Source organism: Colobus angolensis, unplaced genomic scaffold (genome assembly GCF_000951035.1).
Source record: "Colobus angolensis palliatus isolate OR3802 unplaced genomic scaffold, Cang.pa_1.0 Scaffold10, whole genome shotgun sequence".
NCBI classification, from domain to species: domain Eukaryota; kingdom Metazoa; phylum Chordata; class Mammalia; order Primates; family Cercopithecidae; genus Colobus; species Colobus angolensis.
The window spans coordinates 14,136,817-14,150,745 of record NW_012110919.1 but is presented as its reverse complement, the minus strand read 5'-3'; the positions used below and the strand labels follow the sequence as shown (position 1 = coordinate 14,150,745).

The following is a 13,929-nucleotide window of genomic DNA, read 5'->3' as shown; positions in this document are numbered from 1 at the left end:
ATAAATCATGCATATTAACTCATTTGACATCATGTTGTTCTTATAAAGCAATATTTTCTAGTACTACTATTATCACCATTTCAAAGATAGGAAGAGTGAGGCACAAAGAGATTTAATGACGTTTCCTGGGCTCATAGATAGTAAACGTTCAAACCTGGGCTGTTGTAAGACTCTTAACCATTGCTGGACTGACTATTCATGACACAAATAGGAAACCAACTCTGGACTAGGGCCAGATCCTGACTATCCCAGATTTCACTGAGCCATGCCAAGGCAATGTCAAGTCACCAGGGTCTTCCCTCTGGGGTCTAGAGGCAGAGAATGTCATAGTAAATAGCATGTTGCCTTTAACCTCAGAAAGACAAGAGATAAGTGTTGGCAAGGGTGTGGAGAAGAGGGAACCCTTGTACTCTGCTGGTGGGGATGTAAGTTGGCACAGCGATTACGGAAAACAGCATGAAAGTCCCTCAAAAATTTAAAATATAAATACCATACTTTCCAGAAATCCCACGTCTGAGTATATATTCAAAGGAAATGAAATCAGTATGTCGAAGAGATGTCTGCACCCCCTATTCACTGCAGTATTATTCACAACAGCCAAGGGAAACAACCTACATATCTATCAACAGGTGGATGAGTGAAGAAAATGTGATACCCTCAAACACAGACACACACACACTGGAATATTATTCAGCCATAAAAAGGAAATCTTGTCATTTGGGACAACATGGGTGAATCTGAAGGGCATTATGCCAAGTGAAATAAGCCAGACACAAAAAGACAAATACTGCGTGGTATCATTTATATCCAATTCAAAACGTGTTGAATTTATAGAAGCAGAGAGTAGAATGTTGGTTGCCAGTGGGTAGGGTGATGAGAGAAATTGGGAGATGGTCAAGGGTACAAAGTTTCAGTCACAAGATGAGCAAGTGCTGGGGGTCAAATGTACGGCATGGTGACTATTGTTAATCACACTTTACTGTGTACTTGAAATTTGCTCAGAGAGATTTGAAGTGTCCTGGTCCCACTCCATCCCCACACAGAAAAAATGACTGCATGAGATGATTAATATGTTCATTCACTTGATCATGGTAACCATGATGCATGCATGTATTAAATAATTACATTGCATTTATAATTTTATAATATAAATATATATATAAGTGTTATATAAAATATATGCAATAGGCCAGTTGTGGTGACTCACACCTGTAATCCCAGAACTTTGGGAGGCCGAGGCAGGCGGATCATGAGGTCAGGAGTTCCAGACCAGCCTGGCCAATGTGGCAAAATCCTGTCTCTACTAAAAATACAAAAATTAGCGGGGTGTGGTGGCACGTGCCTGTAGTCTCAGCTACTTGGGAGGCTGAGGCAGGAAAATTGCTTGAAACCGGGAGGCGTAGGTTGCAGTGAGCCGAGACTATGCCACTGCACTCCAGCCTGGGCGACAGAGAAAGACTCCGTTTTAAATAAATAAATACTAAAATATGTGCAATATATACAAATATAATTGTGTGTATATATGAAAATTTTACAATTGCATGCAATTTTATACAATTGTAATTTTATATTATAAAAATATATACATTTTTTATTGTTCCATTATACCCCAATAAAGATGGAATTTTTAAAAAAAGAATTTAAAAAAAAGCATCCCCATAACTTTCCATTTCCTTATGCTTCTTTATTCTTCTTCTTCAAGAATTTCCTGACATCGTCACGTATTTACATTTACTTATTTCGTGTTGCCCCTGCCAGAACATAAGCACCACAAGGATGAAGACTCCCTTGTATGCACCCCCCAGTGCTTTGTGCTTGGAATGCAGGAGGTGCTCAGTACGTACTTGTGGAATCTCCTTTGGTGATTCTAAGAGTCCCCTAAGTAAGAAGGGGGTGCAGCAAGAAAGGACTTGGCCTGCCTTATTTCTGGGGCCAGCAGTTACTGACAGAATTATGAATGATTCCCAGGTAAAAGAGAAATGATGAATGAATGGAGACAGGCTACCTCTACTGTGTGGGGATGGGGTTATCCATGGTGCTGAACACAGAGGAGAGAAGTTAGGCCCCCTTGTCCAGGCGGGTGCCAGTCATTGAAACCCCGCAGTGGAAAAGTCCTGGAGAAACAAGAAAGATCTTAAAGAAGATCCTGAGCCCTGGATGACTCTGAAGTGCTGATTCCTTTCTCAAGGCCTTGCAAACCTGGGTGGGGAAAACCCCCATTCCTGGCACTGACAACAGAGGTTCAGTGTGCAATGCAAATGCTGGACCCACAGAGGAAGGAGACCTTGGGGAGGAGTGTAGGTGACAAGGTGGGAAGCCACGTTCCTCACCAAGTGAGCAGAGCATGGTATTGAGTCACTCGAGACTCCAAAGTTTCAGCAGTTGGGACCAAGCAGGTCTATCAAGAGACTTGCCCTCACTGTTCCTCAGTTTCTTCATCTGTAAAATGGGATAATAATAATATCTACCTCAAAGGACTATTGCAGAAATTGAAGGGGATAGCATATGTGAAATGTTTAGGGCAGTGTCTGATACACAGCAAGTACTACAGAAGTGTTACCTGGAACGATGGCTGCAGCATCTGCTTCTGTTCTTGCTGTCCATAGGGAGCCAATCTGGAAAAGAGGGCTGGGCTTTAGGGGCATGGAAACCTCTGGGCAGGAAATCTGGCTTCAGAGCCAGCCCTCCTTATCAGTATGCTCTGCCACCTTCCCATGAGTAGCAGGAGACTGACGCTCAAGACCAGAAGCCAGAGAGTCAGCTAGACCTGTATTTGAATCCTGACTCCACTGTTTCTTAGCAGTGTGTGTATTTGGGTTTCCACTAAAACTCTCTGTACCTCAGTGTCCTCGTCTTTAAAATGGGAGTATTAATAGTACCCACCTCACAGCTAAAATATTTAGAACACCATTCTGTGTTAGTTTTATTGCTAACATGAGTGGTAGAGAGCCTAGGCTCCTTAGCTCTGCAGCAACAAGGGTCTAAATGGACCTTGATGAACTGCTGGAATCAGCTCTCCTTGTTTTGCTGGAATGCAGCTGCTCCTCCTCCTCCTGAGGCTCCTGTTTAGATCATGGATGGAATTTCCCAGATTGGCCACTAGATGGCATGCATGCTCTTTCCTGTCCCATCTAAGTAGGTCAGAATCATGAATAATGGGTGTCACATGGAAAGTCGTGTTTTATGTGCCAGACGCTGAGCGGCGCCCTTTGCCTGTTTCTCATCACTGCCCACAGCAGTCCTCAGATTCAAGGAGCTACTCCACCAGAAATGCTACACCAGAAGTGCCTGGCACATGGGAAGGCTTCAAAAACACATTTGCGGTTCTGCCTATAGTTGTGTATCCCAGTTGTTTTATTCCTCCTCCTCCCGGGGGAGGAACTGAGACACAGAGAGGATAAGTAGGCAGATGGAGCCGGGGTTCTAAGCCAGACCGGATGCTGATTGGAAGTTCAGCATCTTCCCCTCAATCTCATTTCAGGGGAAGTTAAGCCTTGTGCTCACTTCAGGGTTCCCACCACATCTATTTTGGCTCTCTGGATTCTTTTTGAATCTACCACTTTCTTACTCCTGGTGTGATCTTAAACCAGCTATTTAAAATTTTAGAGCCTCAGTTTCTTACCCACGCAAGAGGGGTTATCATGCCTGCCCTATTTTGGAGGTACCTCAGAAATAGCAACTGTACTAAAGCAGGCACTCTCGATGGTGGTTACTGCTGTCAATACCTTAAATGTTAACATAACCAGGGTGAATCCATTAGTTCCTTCCTTCCCTCCTTTCTTCCTTCCCTTTCTTCCTTCCTTCCTTATCTTGTTTTCTCCTTCCTTTCTATCCTTTTTTTCCCTCCTTCTCTTCTCTCTTTCTTCCTTCCTTCTTTTTCTCTTTATGCCTGGTACAACAAAGTACCCATAGTTTCTGCCCTCATGAAACTTACAGTCCAAAATGCCCTTGTCTCTGTTCATTCCTGGGAAATTTTCACCTGCAATGTGTCTTGTTTCCTGTAACCCACAGGGACCTCAGTGCTGCCACCTGCCCTTCTCCCTGGGTCCCTCTCTCTGTAAGACCCAGGTGTTGTAGTCCACCCTACTCAAGCCCAACCCCTTCCCCACTACACTGGCTCAGAAGCAAGTCTGAAATCCTTTAGGTGCTGCAAGGCATCTTCAGATCCCAACTACCTGACTCCCTTCGCTCTGCTTCACAATGACTTTCTAACTGGCTTTGCAATCAAAAGACTTTGCTGCAGTGCCTGGGGCCTTTGGGAGGGAAACACATAATGGGAAGATTGGATCTCATGAACTTGTTTACAGTAGAACAGTCTGGCTTTATATAATTTATATTTTGGGCCTATATGTAATATTCTGCTGTGAATGGCCGGACGTGGTGGCTCATGCCTGTAATCCCAGCACTTTGGAAGTCCAAGGGGGTGGGTCACCTGAGGTCAAAAGTTCAAGACCAGCACAGTCAACATGGTGAAACTCTGCCTCTACCAAAACTATAAAAATTAGCCAGGCATGGTGGAGCACACCTGTAATCCTAGCTATTCGGGAGGCTGAGGCAGGAGAGTCGCTTGAACCCAGGAGGCAGAGGTTGCAGTGAGCTGAGATCACATGCCACTGTACTCCAGCTTGGGTGACAGAGGGGGAAAAAATTCTGCTACTAAAGAAAACCATCAAAGAAAACTACCATGATGGGTGGGAGGGAGATGAATTTTGAGATAATTCAGAGAACATCTTCAGGAAAGATAATGTATTTGGGAATGGGTTTTAAAACTGGTTTCTAAGGAAAATGGAGTTTAACTTTTGAATGACAGTAATTTGGGGGTTATCTGGAAGCCAGCCCACTTGCCATTACCATTGACTGGGATCCCCACTTCTGATCTCAGCGAGGCCTTTGGCCATGTCCTGCCAATCTGCACTCAGGACTTTGCCTTCTCTGTGTTTCAGTGCCCTGGTTCCCAAGAACCATTCAAGAACTGGACAGATTTGCCAATCAGATTCTCAGCTATGGAGCGGAACTGGATGCCGACCACCCTGTGAGTCCATGGCCCATAGGATGAGATTCTTTCAGTGCCTCTCCTCCACTCCCCTCCCCTCCTCCTACCTCCTCCACTTGGAGCAATGTGCTTGTTCACTTGTTCAACAAACACTTATTGTGTTCCTATTTACACGAGGGCTGGGAAAAATTAGCAAGACATTATTGTCATCATCATTATCATGGTCATTATTATTGTAGGAGCAAATATAAATCACTGTCCAGAAACTATTGTCTCTATATACTAGATCTGTGTGTGCACAAATCATCATTGCTTCTGCCTGTGTACATCTATGGAAGTTTAAATCAAGTGCTTGGTAAACAGCAATCTGTACTAACAACTCTGCCAACTGCAGGGGGGAGTGGCGACATTGAAACTGGATCTTAAAAACTGAGTGGGAGATGTTGGTCAGATAAGGAACAGAGAAGGCTTATGGCTGAAAGAACAGTGTATGAGAATATCAAGAGTTCTGGAAGCATCCACATTATTGTGGCAATGACTGGTTGGTGCATTAAGTATGATAATGAGAGATGCGGTTGGGGCAGTGGGTTGGGATCAGATTGTAAAAGGTCTGATAGACCAGAAAGAGGAACACGGACTGGGCCTGTGTCTTGCGGCCATGGGGGCAGGTCCTTTAATGGTTTTTGAGTAGAGGACTGGGTAGGGGAACTTTCGTCGTTCCCTCTACTCTGGGGCAGAGGGTCTGGGAAGGAACAGTCCAGGCTGCAGTGACTCGGGGCCAGGTCTCACAGCCTCCTTTGGTGGGAAGGGCCACCGTCCTGTTGCCTGCCCTTTATTCTCTGCCAGGCAAATGACTCTTTGATCTTTAAATGACTTGCAGCCATTTACATTGGTGAAGGTTTAGCAGAACCCAGAGGAAGCGTCTACACTTCCACAGGAGTCTATTTTCTCCTCACATTTATGTGGGTCTTTACAATCAGCAAAGGATGTTCGCAAAGGCCTTTTTCAGGAGGCAAAGCAGATGCTTCCATCTTACAAAACTAGTGAGGCCTGAGGAGCCTGATGACTTTTCTAAGGACCTGTGCTATACTGTGAATCCTGAGAGCTCATGGTGCCTGGAGACTAAGACCTGGCTAGTGGCAGAAATCCAGGCTCTTTTACAGAGGCCAAAGGTGAACTATTTCAGGGGCAAGCTGGCCTTTTGAAATATGAATGATTGATGCTTCTTCTAATTCAAATTGTAAAACCCATTATAGTGGACTTGAAAACACAGAAGAGCATGAGGAGGAAAATGAAAAGCAACCATAATTTTAGTTATTTCTATTTTTCTCTCTGGACTATTCTGCATTTTTTAAATAATGAGAAAGCATATATAAACAGAAACAAAGGTGAATTTCCTCCCATCTCCCAGACTTCAAAACAGAAAAAAAAAAATCACCTATTATCACACTATTCTAAAATAATCAATAAATCAATATTAATATTTGGGTGTGTCTCCATCCTTCCTCCTTTCTCTCTCTATCTCTCTCTCTAAATCTATCTATATATACATATATGTATATATGCACACAATTGTGTGTGGGTGTGTGTGTGTATACGTGCCACAACTTACTAACCAGCACCCAATTGCAAACGTATAGGAAGTTTGAGTCTCGCCTGTGCATTTTCATGTGAACTTCCAATGACTTCCTTGAATATTAGCTGTGAAATTAAACTAAGTTATATTTAAACTAAGGATAGGAATTACATTTAAGGCTCTTAGTATATATTACTTAAATACTCTGTCTCGCTGAAAACTAAAGGTAAATGTGGGGACTTTTGACCCCCATTCCATCCTCCTGTATACCATGTAGCCTACTCCCAGGAGCCCTGGGGTGCCGAGGTTGCCCCAGGTGGGACTCTGCTTTGTGTACCCGTTCAACAGGTCTCTGTCTGGGGCCTCTTAGCCATCAGTTCTGTCCACAAAGCATCTCCAAAGATACTGGTTCTCAGAAAAGCTATCTGTTCACCTCTGACCCCATCCAAGGGGTCTGCCCAGCAGGGCGTTATTCTCCTCTTACCAAACTCCTGTCTTCCTGCCCCAAACCGGCATTTTTCCCACTGGTCTCACTCCCTTTTCATTTGGGGCAGTGGAAGACGCCAATACAAAGAGATTGACATTTTTCTCCCTGTATCCTCATGTCCCCTCCAAAGCAGCTGGCACTGGCTTTAAAAGTCTCTGGAATTCATTGGGCTTTAAAAGCCACGTCTTTGACTCCCTGCCCTCTCAATGTTATGAATTTTGTTGTAAAAATACAACATATCAGGTACACAGTTCCCTGAAGACGAGGCGCCAGGCTCTCTCTGTTCCTTTGGTTTCTCATCAGATCCCAGGGACGTGGGCCAAGGACAAAGCAAACACTCCAGCATGCTTTCCCAGAGACCCCAGGGCCCACACGCCTGGCCGCAGTGTGTGACTGCAAACAGAAACCAGCACAAGGAGTGGCGCAGGCAGCGGGTGTTCTTCTCAAAAGGACCCTCTGTTCTCTCTGTCCCATTGCATCCTGTGTAATCTCTTCGTCCCTGAACCCGGCCCTTGGCAGTATGCATGGATGTGTGACCCAATATCTCTCATCAGGTCCTCCAAAGCAGTCACTTTGAAAAATGAAGTAAAGGAAGGATTGTTTCCAAGATAGAGGGAAAATGGCCTCTGCCTTTCAGTTTTAGCTAAGTGGGAAAATGAAATAGGAAAGCTAGATTCCCCAGTGACCATCTTGCCTCCTTTTCCCTTCTTTCCCGGTCTCCTTCCTTTCCCCTTTCCCACCTTGCTTGCTTTTTTCCACAAACTTTTATTTAGCTAATGATATTAGGAGCTAATGCTTCTCCAGCATGGTCTATGTGCCAGGCACAATGCTAAATGCTTGGCATTCCTTTTTAAATTTGAATATTATCACTACCCTACGAGGGCTGTACACCTCATTTTCAGATGAGAAGTCTCAGAGGGAGAGGGCCGTGTAGCACCACCTGTACGTGAACTATGTCTCAGGCCATATAAAAGAAAGGGGGTTGAAGTGACAGATAAGACATGATCCCTGCCTTCCAGAGGCCTGCAGTTGTACAGTAGAGGGAGAAGGGGTGTTGGTTGTTCTCCAAGCAGTGCAGGAGGGAGCTGGAATAGCAACTGTAAACTTGGCAGGCAGAATCTAACCGGTTCTACTTAATTTCCATTTCCAAAATGTACTCCCCTTTCTGTCCATGTTGTTCCCTTTACCTGAGAAGTTTTCTCTTGTCAACCTACTTGTTCTTTCCCCACTTGAAAACCTCTATTCATCTAAGGTCTAAATCACATATGTTGCCTCCCTAAAACCTTCTTCCTGTCTCTTCCCAGACTTAAGTTTTTCACACTGTTACTCCGTTACTATCTCAGAAATGGCAACTATCACATTGTGCTTTATGCTTTGGGTATAGAGTATCAGATCACAGTAAGTTTACTTCTTCATGACTTATAACTTCATGGGAGGCACAAGATACTCTATGCAAGTGAAAGGGCCATATGCATGTTTCCCAAACTATAGTTAAGAAAAAATATCCCATGTCAAAGAGAGAAACTCTATATTTTCAAATATGCAAATTCCATGATCTCATCAGAAACTTTGGAAAGTCCTGCAAAAATGAAACCCAGTCAATGTAATGTTTCCTTAAACGTATTTACCCATGGAACTGTTTTTAACGAAATGCCTAGCAACATTATCTTCAGTGGTAGTTTTCCATGGAATACAGTTTGGATAATAATTAGCTAAATAATAACTTTAAAAAGTGCATAAATGCCAGGTTTCGTGAGTCAGATAGCATGTGCTATCATTTCTAAGGTCACTGTGGACTGAAATGGTTAGGGAGGCCTTCTAGAAAGAGCAAGATCTGAGTCTAGCCCTCCAGCAACCAGAGCAAGCTAACTGCTCAGCAAACAATCCCCATATCTCCATGGCTAACCCAATAAAAGTTCACTTCCAATGTGGGTCAGTAAGGGAACTACTCCACACGGTCTTTCAGAACCAAGGCTCCTTCCACCAATGGCTGTACCCTCCTTCAACTCCTTGGAGCCCACTCATTCTGCCAGTGGATGGGAGAAGAAAGAGTGAGAATTGCTTCTGGGAAGTTTTCATGGGCCATGTCTGGAGATGACTCACATCCCTTCAATCAAATTCCATTGAGTAGAGCTCAGTCACATGCCCATTACTAACTGCAAAGGAGATGGGGGAAAATAGTTTAGCAATGTTCTCTGAGCAAAGGAGAGAGGACAGATCTTGGGGAGCACTAGCAACCTCTGCCACATAGACCTCATCTCCAGAGCTACCTATTCCAGTTTACCTGGCAGCTGCACTGGAGTCTAGGCTATAGATCTGCAATAGCGGGGGCTTCTTAGTGAAGAAAATATCAGCCAACACAACTGTCCTTCTGTGTATATTTCTACTTCTTGACCCAAGTCTTTGAAGCTGTTTTTGTTTGTTCGTTTGTTTGTGTGTTTGTTTGTTTTATGGAGTTTCACTCTTGCTGCCCAGGCTGGAGTACAATGGTGCGATCTCAGCTCACTGCAACCTCCACCTCCTGGGTTCAAGTGATTCTCCTACCTCAGCCTCCCGCATAGCTAGGATTACAGGTCTGTGCCACCACATCCAGCCAATTTTTGTATTTTTAGTAGAGATGGGGTTTCGTCATGTTGACCAGACTGGTCTCAAACTTCTGTCCTCAGATGATCTGCTTGCCTCGGCCTCCCAAAGTGCTAGGATTATGGGCACGAGCCACCGCATCAAGCCTGAAACTGCTTTTTAATCTTTTAAGGTGTGGACATCAAGTTTCCTGCTCTCCCATAGGAAATTTGTTCTCCAGCAAATTGTCCAAGAACAAGACTATATTTTTCAATACTTTTCCTCCTTTTGCCCACCCAGTTTTCTCCACCTGAGACCCTGTCAGAGTTAATTCTAAGAGTCAGTCAGCTAGTTGAGTCATCAAAGACTTGTTGCATTCTTACTAAGTTGCTCTATCCAAGCATAATTTGCAAAAAGTTAAAAACATAACTGTCATGCAGGTATATAGTGAACACCTGTCAAAGATCCATTTAGCTCATTATTGAGGGAACCAGCAAGATGACAAAGATGGTGCAGAAAAGATACAAGAGACAAAAGTACAGGTCGTCATTGGAAAATAGAAAGCCAGAATAAGATCACAAAGATGGATGCACAAGTGATTAATGTCCCATAAGGCAGTAAAGCCATAATCATGTGTCTTAGCCTTTCTACTAGACAGAAACAACTTACAATTTGATCATCAAATGAATATTTTGCAACTTATTGGTCTTCTAGAAAGCCAGTATCTACTTTGAAATGGTTGTAACTTTATAAGTAGTAAATATATGTCCCGTTAGAGCACGGAGTGAGCTTGTGAGACAATCATCTCATATGACATTTAAAAGGCACACAGCAATTTGTTTGCCCTTTTTCCTAGGTTTTGCATATATATATATATATATATATATATTTTTTTTTTTTTTTTTTTTGAGACAGAGTTTTGCTCTTGTCACCCAGGCTAGAATGCGATGGCACGATCTTGGCTCACTGCAACCTCTCTGCCTCCCAGGTTCGATCAGTTCTCCTGCCTCAGCCTCCCGAGTAGCTGGGATTACAGGCATGTGCCACCACACCTGGCTAATTTTATATTTTTAGTAGAGATGGGATTTCACTATGTTGGCCAGGCTTGTCTCGAACTCCTGACCTCAGGTGATCTGCCCAGCTTGGCCTCCCAAAGTGCTGGGATTACAGGCATGAACCACCGCACCCGGACTGTTTTGCATAATTTTTTCAACAGCTTCTACTTGGGGATATGCTGAATGTGCTATACTCTGAAAATCCAGTGATACGTAAGAGAGTTTCCTGAGTTTAATCATTATTAACACATGTGAGACCATCTGAAAAGAGAAATATACAGCACACTGAGGGAAACCAATAAATTTTGGAAAAATCCAGGAAGACAGAAAGAACAGGTAGTGACTTATTGATTTCAACAAGTGGGGAAGAGGGTCCCACTCTGGAGCATCCTAGGAAGGCCAGAGTGAGTCAGCACAGGGCTGGACACATAGACAGAGCTGGTTCATGTAAAGCCTTGTGGACCGTGCTAAATATTTTGGACAATAGTCTAATAGCAATGAGAAGCCATTGAAGTACTTTTGAGGAGGCGAGTGGCCTCACCAGACTTGCACTTTATAAATCTAATTTGGGCTGAAGTGGAGGGGGTGAGAGGCCACTTACACAGCAGCTACAATAGTCAGGCAAGAAATGCTGGTGGTCGAGTGCAGGTGCAGCAGTGAGAATGAAGTCGGAAGGACAGACTCAGATGTTTGAATGGTAGAATGGGCAGAAATTGGTTGCTGGATGTGAAGGAAGAGAGAAGGGGGAAGTAAAACAGTAACTCCTAGCTTATGGGCTTGGGCAACTAGGTACATACATTTTTCCAAAATAGGCTTCTTGGCCAGTTGTAGGGTGAGCAAAGGGATTAGGCATGGTCGGTAGTCCCCTAGTCTACTGTTTGCAAGTCCTCCTTGACCAGTGTCTCTAGGATGGGAATGGCAGCTACTTAACAAATGCCAGTTAGTTTGAACCTTTTGTCTTCTGTGTTCCATCCTTCCCCCAGTTGTCATGAAACATTATGGAAAATGCAAAACGCCTCTTGTTATTGGCCTAGCCAATATACACAGCATCATTCTTTGAGCACCTACGATGTGCTCCGAATTTTACTTAATGTGCTGCTGATGTTACCTGACTTAAACTATACAACACTGTGAAGCAGGTTGGATTGACAGTCTCATTTTACTGATGAGGAAACTAAGGATGAGAGATAACCTGGCCGCCCCCAGACCATGCTCCTAGTGAATAAACGAATTAGTATTCCAGCACAGCTTTTCTGACTTTAAAACCCGTGTTCTCACTAGCCTAAAGAGAGCACTTCTGAGGTTTAACCTTAGCTATGATATTAGGAAATGATGGAATAAATATCTGTCTACAAGAGTACTCAAGATTTTTCCATATATGTAGTTACCCTCTCCCCTAAACCAACATACACACAAATCATACCTCTCAATACATGCAGACTTCAGTTGATGTCATGACTTGCGTCCTGTAGAACTCTCTCGACTTTCTCCCGTCTTTTCCTATCCCCTCTCCCTCCCCCTCACCACTCCTTCACCAACAATATATTTTCCTGTCAAAACATATTTGGTTACATGCAGTGCAACCAAAATTGCTGCTATTAGTTTAATTGAGACAGGGTGATTATAAATAAATTACATGCAGTGCTACTGAAATTGCTGCTATTAGTCTAAATTGAGACAGGGTGATCAGTCATCACCAACTGTGATTTGATTCAGAATGTGCTCCACATGGACAGCTACAGAGGCCCTGTGATCATCTGGTAGCCCAAGGGATGCGAGGCCAAATCCCCAAGAGGCTGGGCTTCAGGCCACAGAGATGTCTGACCACTGGTAACTGAGAAAGCAAAACTCCTTGCAACCTGGTTGGTGGGGGCTCCTTGCAGGCTGATAATGAACTTCTTAGAAACCAGGAGCTGGAAAGGGTCATGGTTAGAAGCCTTCCCACATGGAAGATCTGTATAGTGCATTATCTGTGTGTGTGTTCCTGTGTACCAGTGTGTGAATCTCCTGCTACTTCACTAACATGGTTTGAGATGGATGTTGAATACTATTTTCTTTATTTCTTATTCTAAAAGAAACCCATTCTCACATTCTCATGTGAATCTCCTGCTACTTCACTAAAATGATTTGAGATGGGTATTTAATACTATTTTCTTTTTTTCTTATTCTAAAAGAAACCCATTCTCACATTAGAAAACTTGAAAAGCATAAATAGTTTTCAAGAATACAACTGTTAATGTTACTTATTTTTCCTACTACCTGGAGGTAACATTTGTTAGAGTTTGGTGTATTTCTTTAATCATTTCATTTATATACTTACATATTTCCTCTGACATAATTGATATATGACATAATTGACATAATTGATAATATCAACTGGATATACAGTATTACATTAGCTTTTATTTTCACAAGTGGAAAATCTTTAAACCACCTAGGCAAGGTACATAAAATATAAACAATAAAGGCAAATGGGGGTAAGAATTGTTCATGGACATCTCATTCCTAGAAGCAGCATGATGAAGTGGAAATCCATGGATTGAAGGAATTCTCTTTTCTTCCTGGCTTCCTACTTCAGTGCTCAAATCTCAACTTGCCAGCCTAGGCAGGGCCACAAAATCCAAATGGAGGTGCTAGTTCTGTAGTTTAGGGCCTTTAGGCAAATGGCTCCATGGGCTTTATATTCTTCAATTCGACACCAAAATATAGAAATGGACCTTTCTCCAAGGTGCCTTACAGGGTCAGAAGTCTACCTATTATCCTTAGGGCCTGAAGAAGGCTGTCCACTACTAACTATTCAATAAGAATGGCAAGTGAGAATGACCGTAACAATCAAACCTTAATGACTGACCAATATTACATTTTTATTTTGAGCCCCAAGTATGGAGATGTGGACAAATAAATGTTCTTTGATTAGTCCAGTAGACAGGTTTCTAAAATGGTGTGTTATTGATGCTTGGAAAGTAAATCATGCTGCCCAGTTTTTTTTATTTTTTATTTTTTATTTTTTTAACCACATCATCTCAAACCAACTTATCTTCACCCAGTAGAAATGAGGCACAACAGTAGTTTTAAGTCCTCAGATTCCTAAGCTTTCTAATCTGTAATTAATGATTAAAAACCATTCAGTGCTCTAGGGAAAGGAAGAGTTATACTTTGTAATAACCGCATCATAAAATCTTTTCTAAACAGAGTAATCACATTATTTATCTGGGATTTAGCTTTGGAGTAAAATAAAAATGTGTAGTAGTTTTAC

The 13,929-nt window shown here is 42.9% G+C and overlaps 1 protein-coding gene across 1 annotated transcript in view; it reads left to right on the top strand.

Moving 5' to 3' along the window:
- The window catches only part of PAH (phenylalanine hydroxylase), a 69,840-nt gene that overhangs the window by 32,595 nt on the left and 23,316 nt on the right, over window positions 1-13,929 (top strand). Inside the window, exon 4 of the mRNA XM_011935078.1 lies at window positions 4,944-5,032. Within this exon, the coding sequence (XP_011790468.1) occupies window positions 4,944-5,032 (89 nt within the window). The remainder of the gene's footprint in view (window positions 1-4,943; window positions 5,033-13,929) is intronic.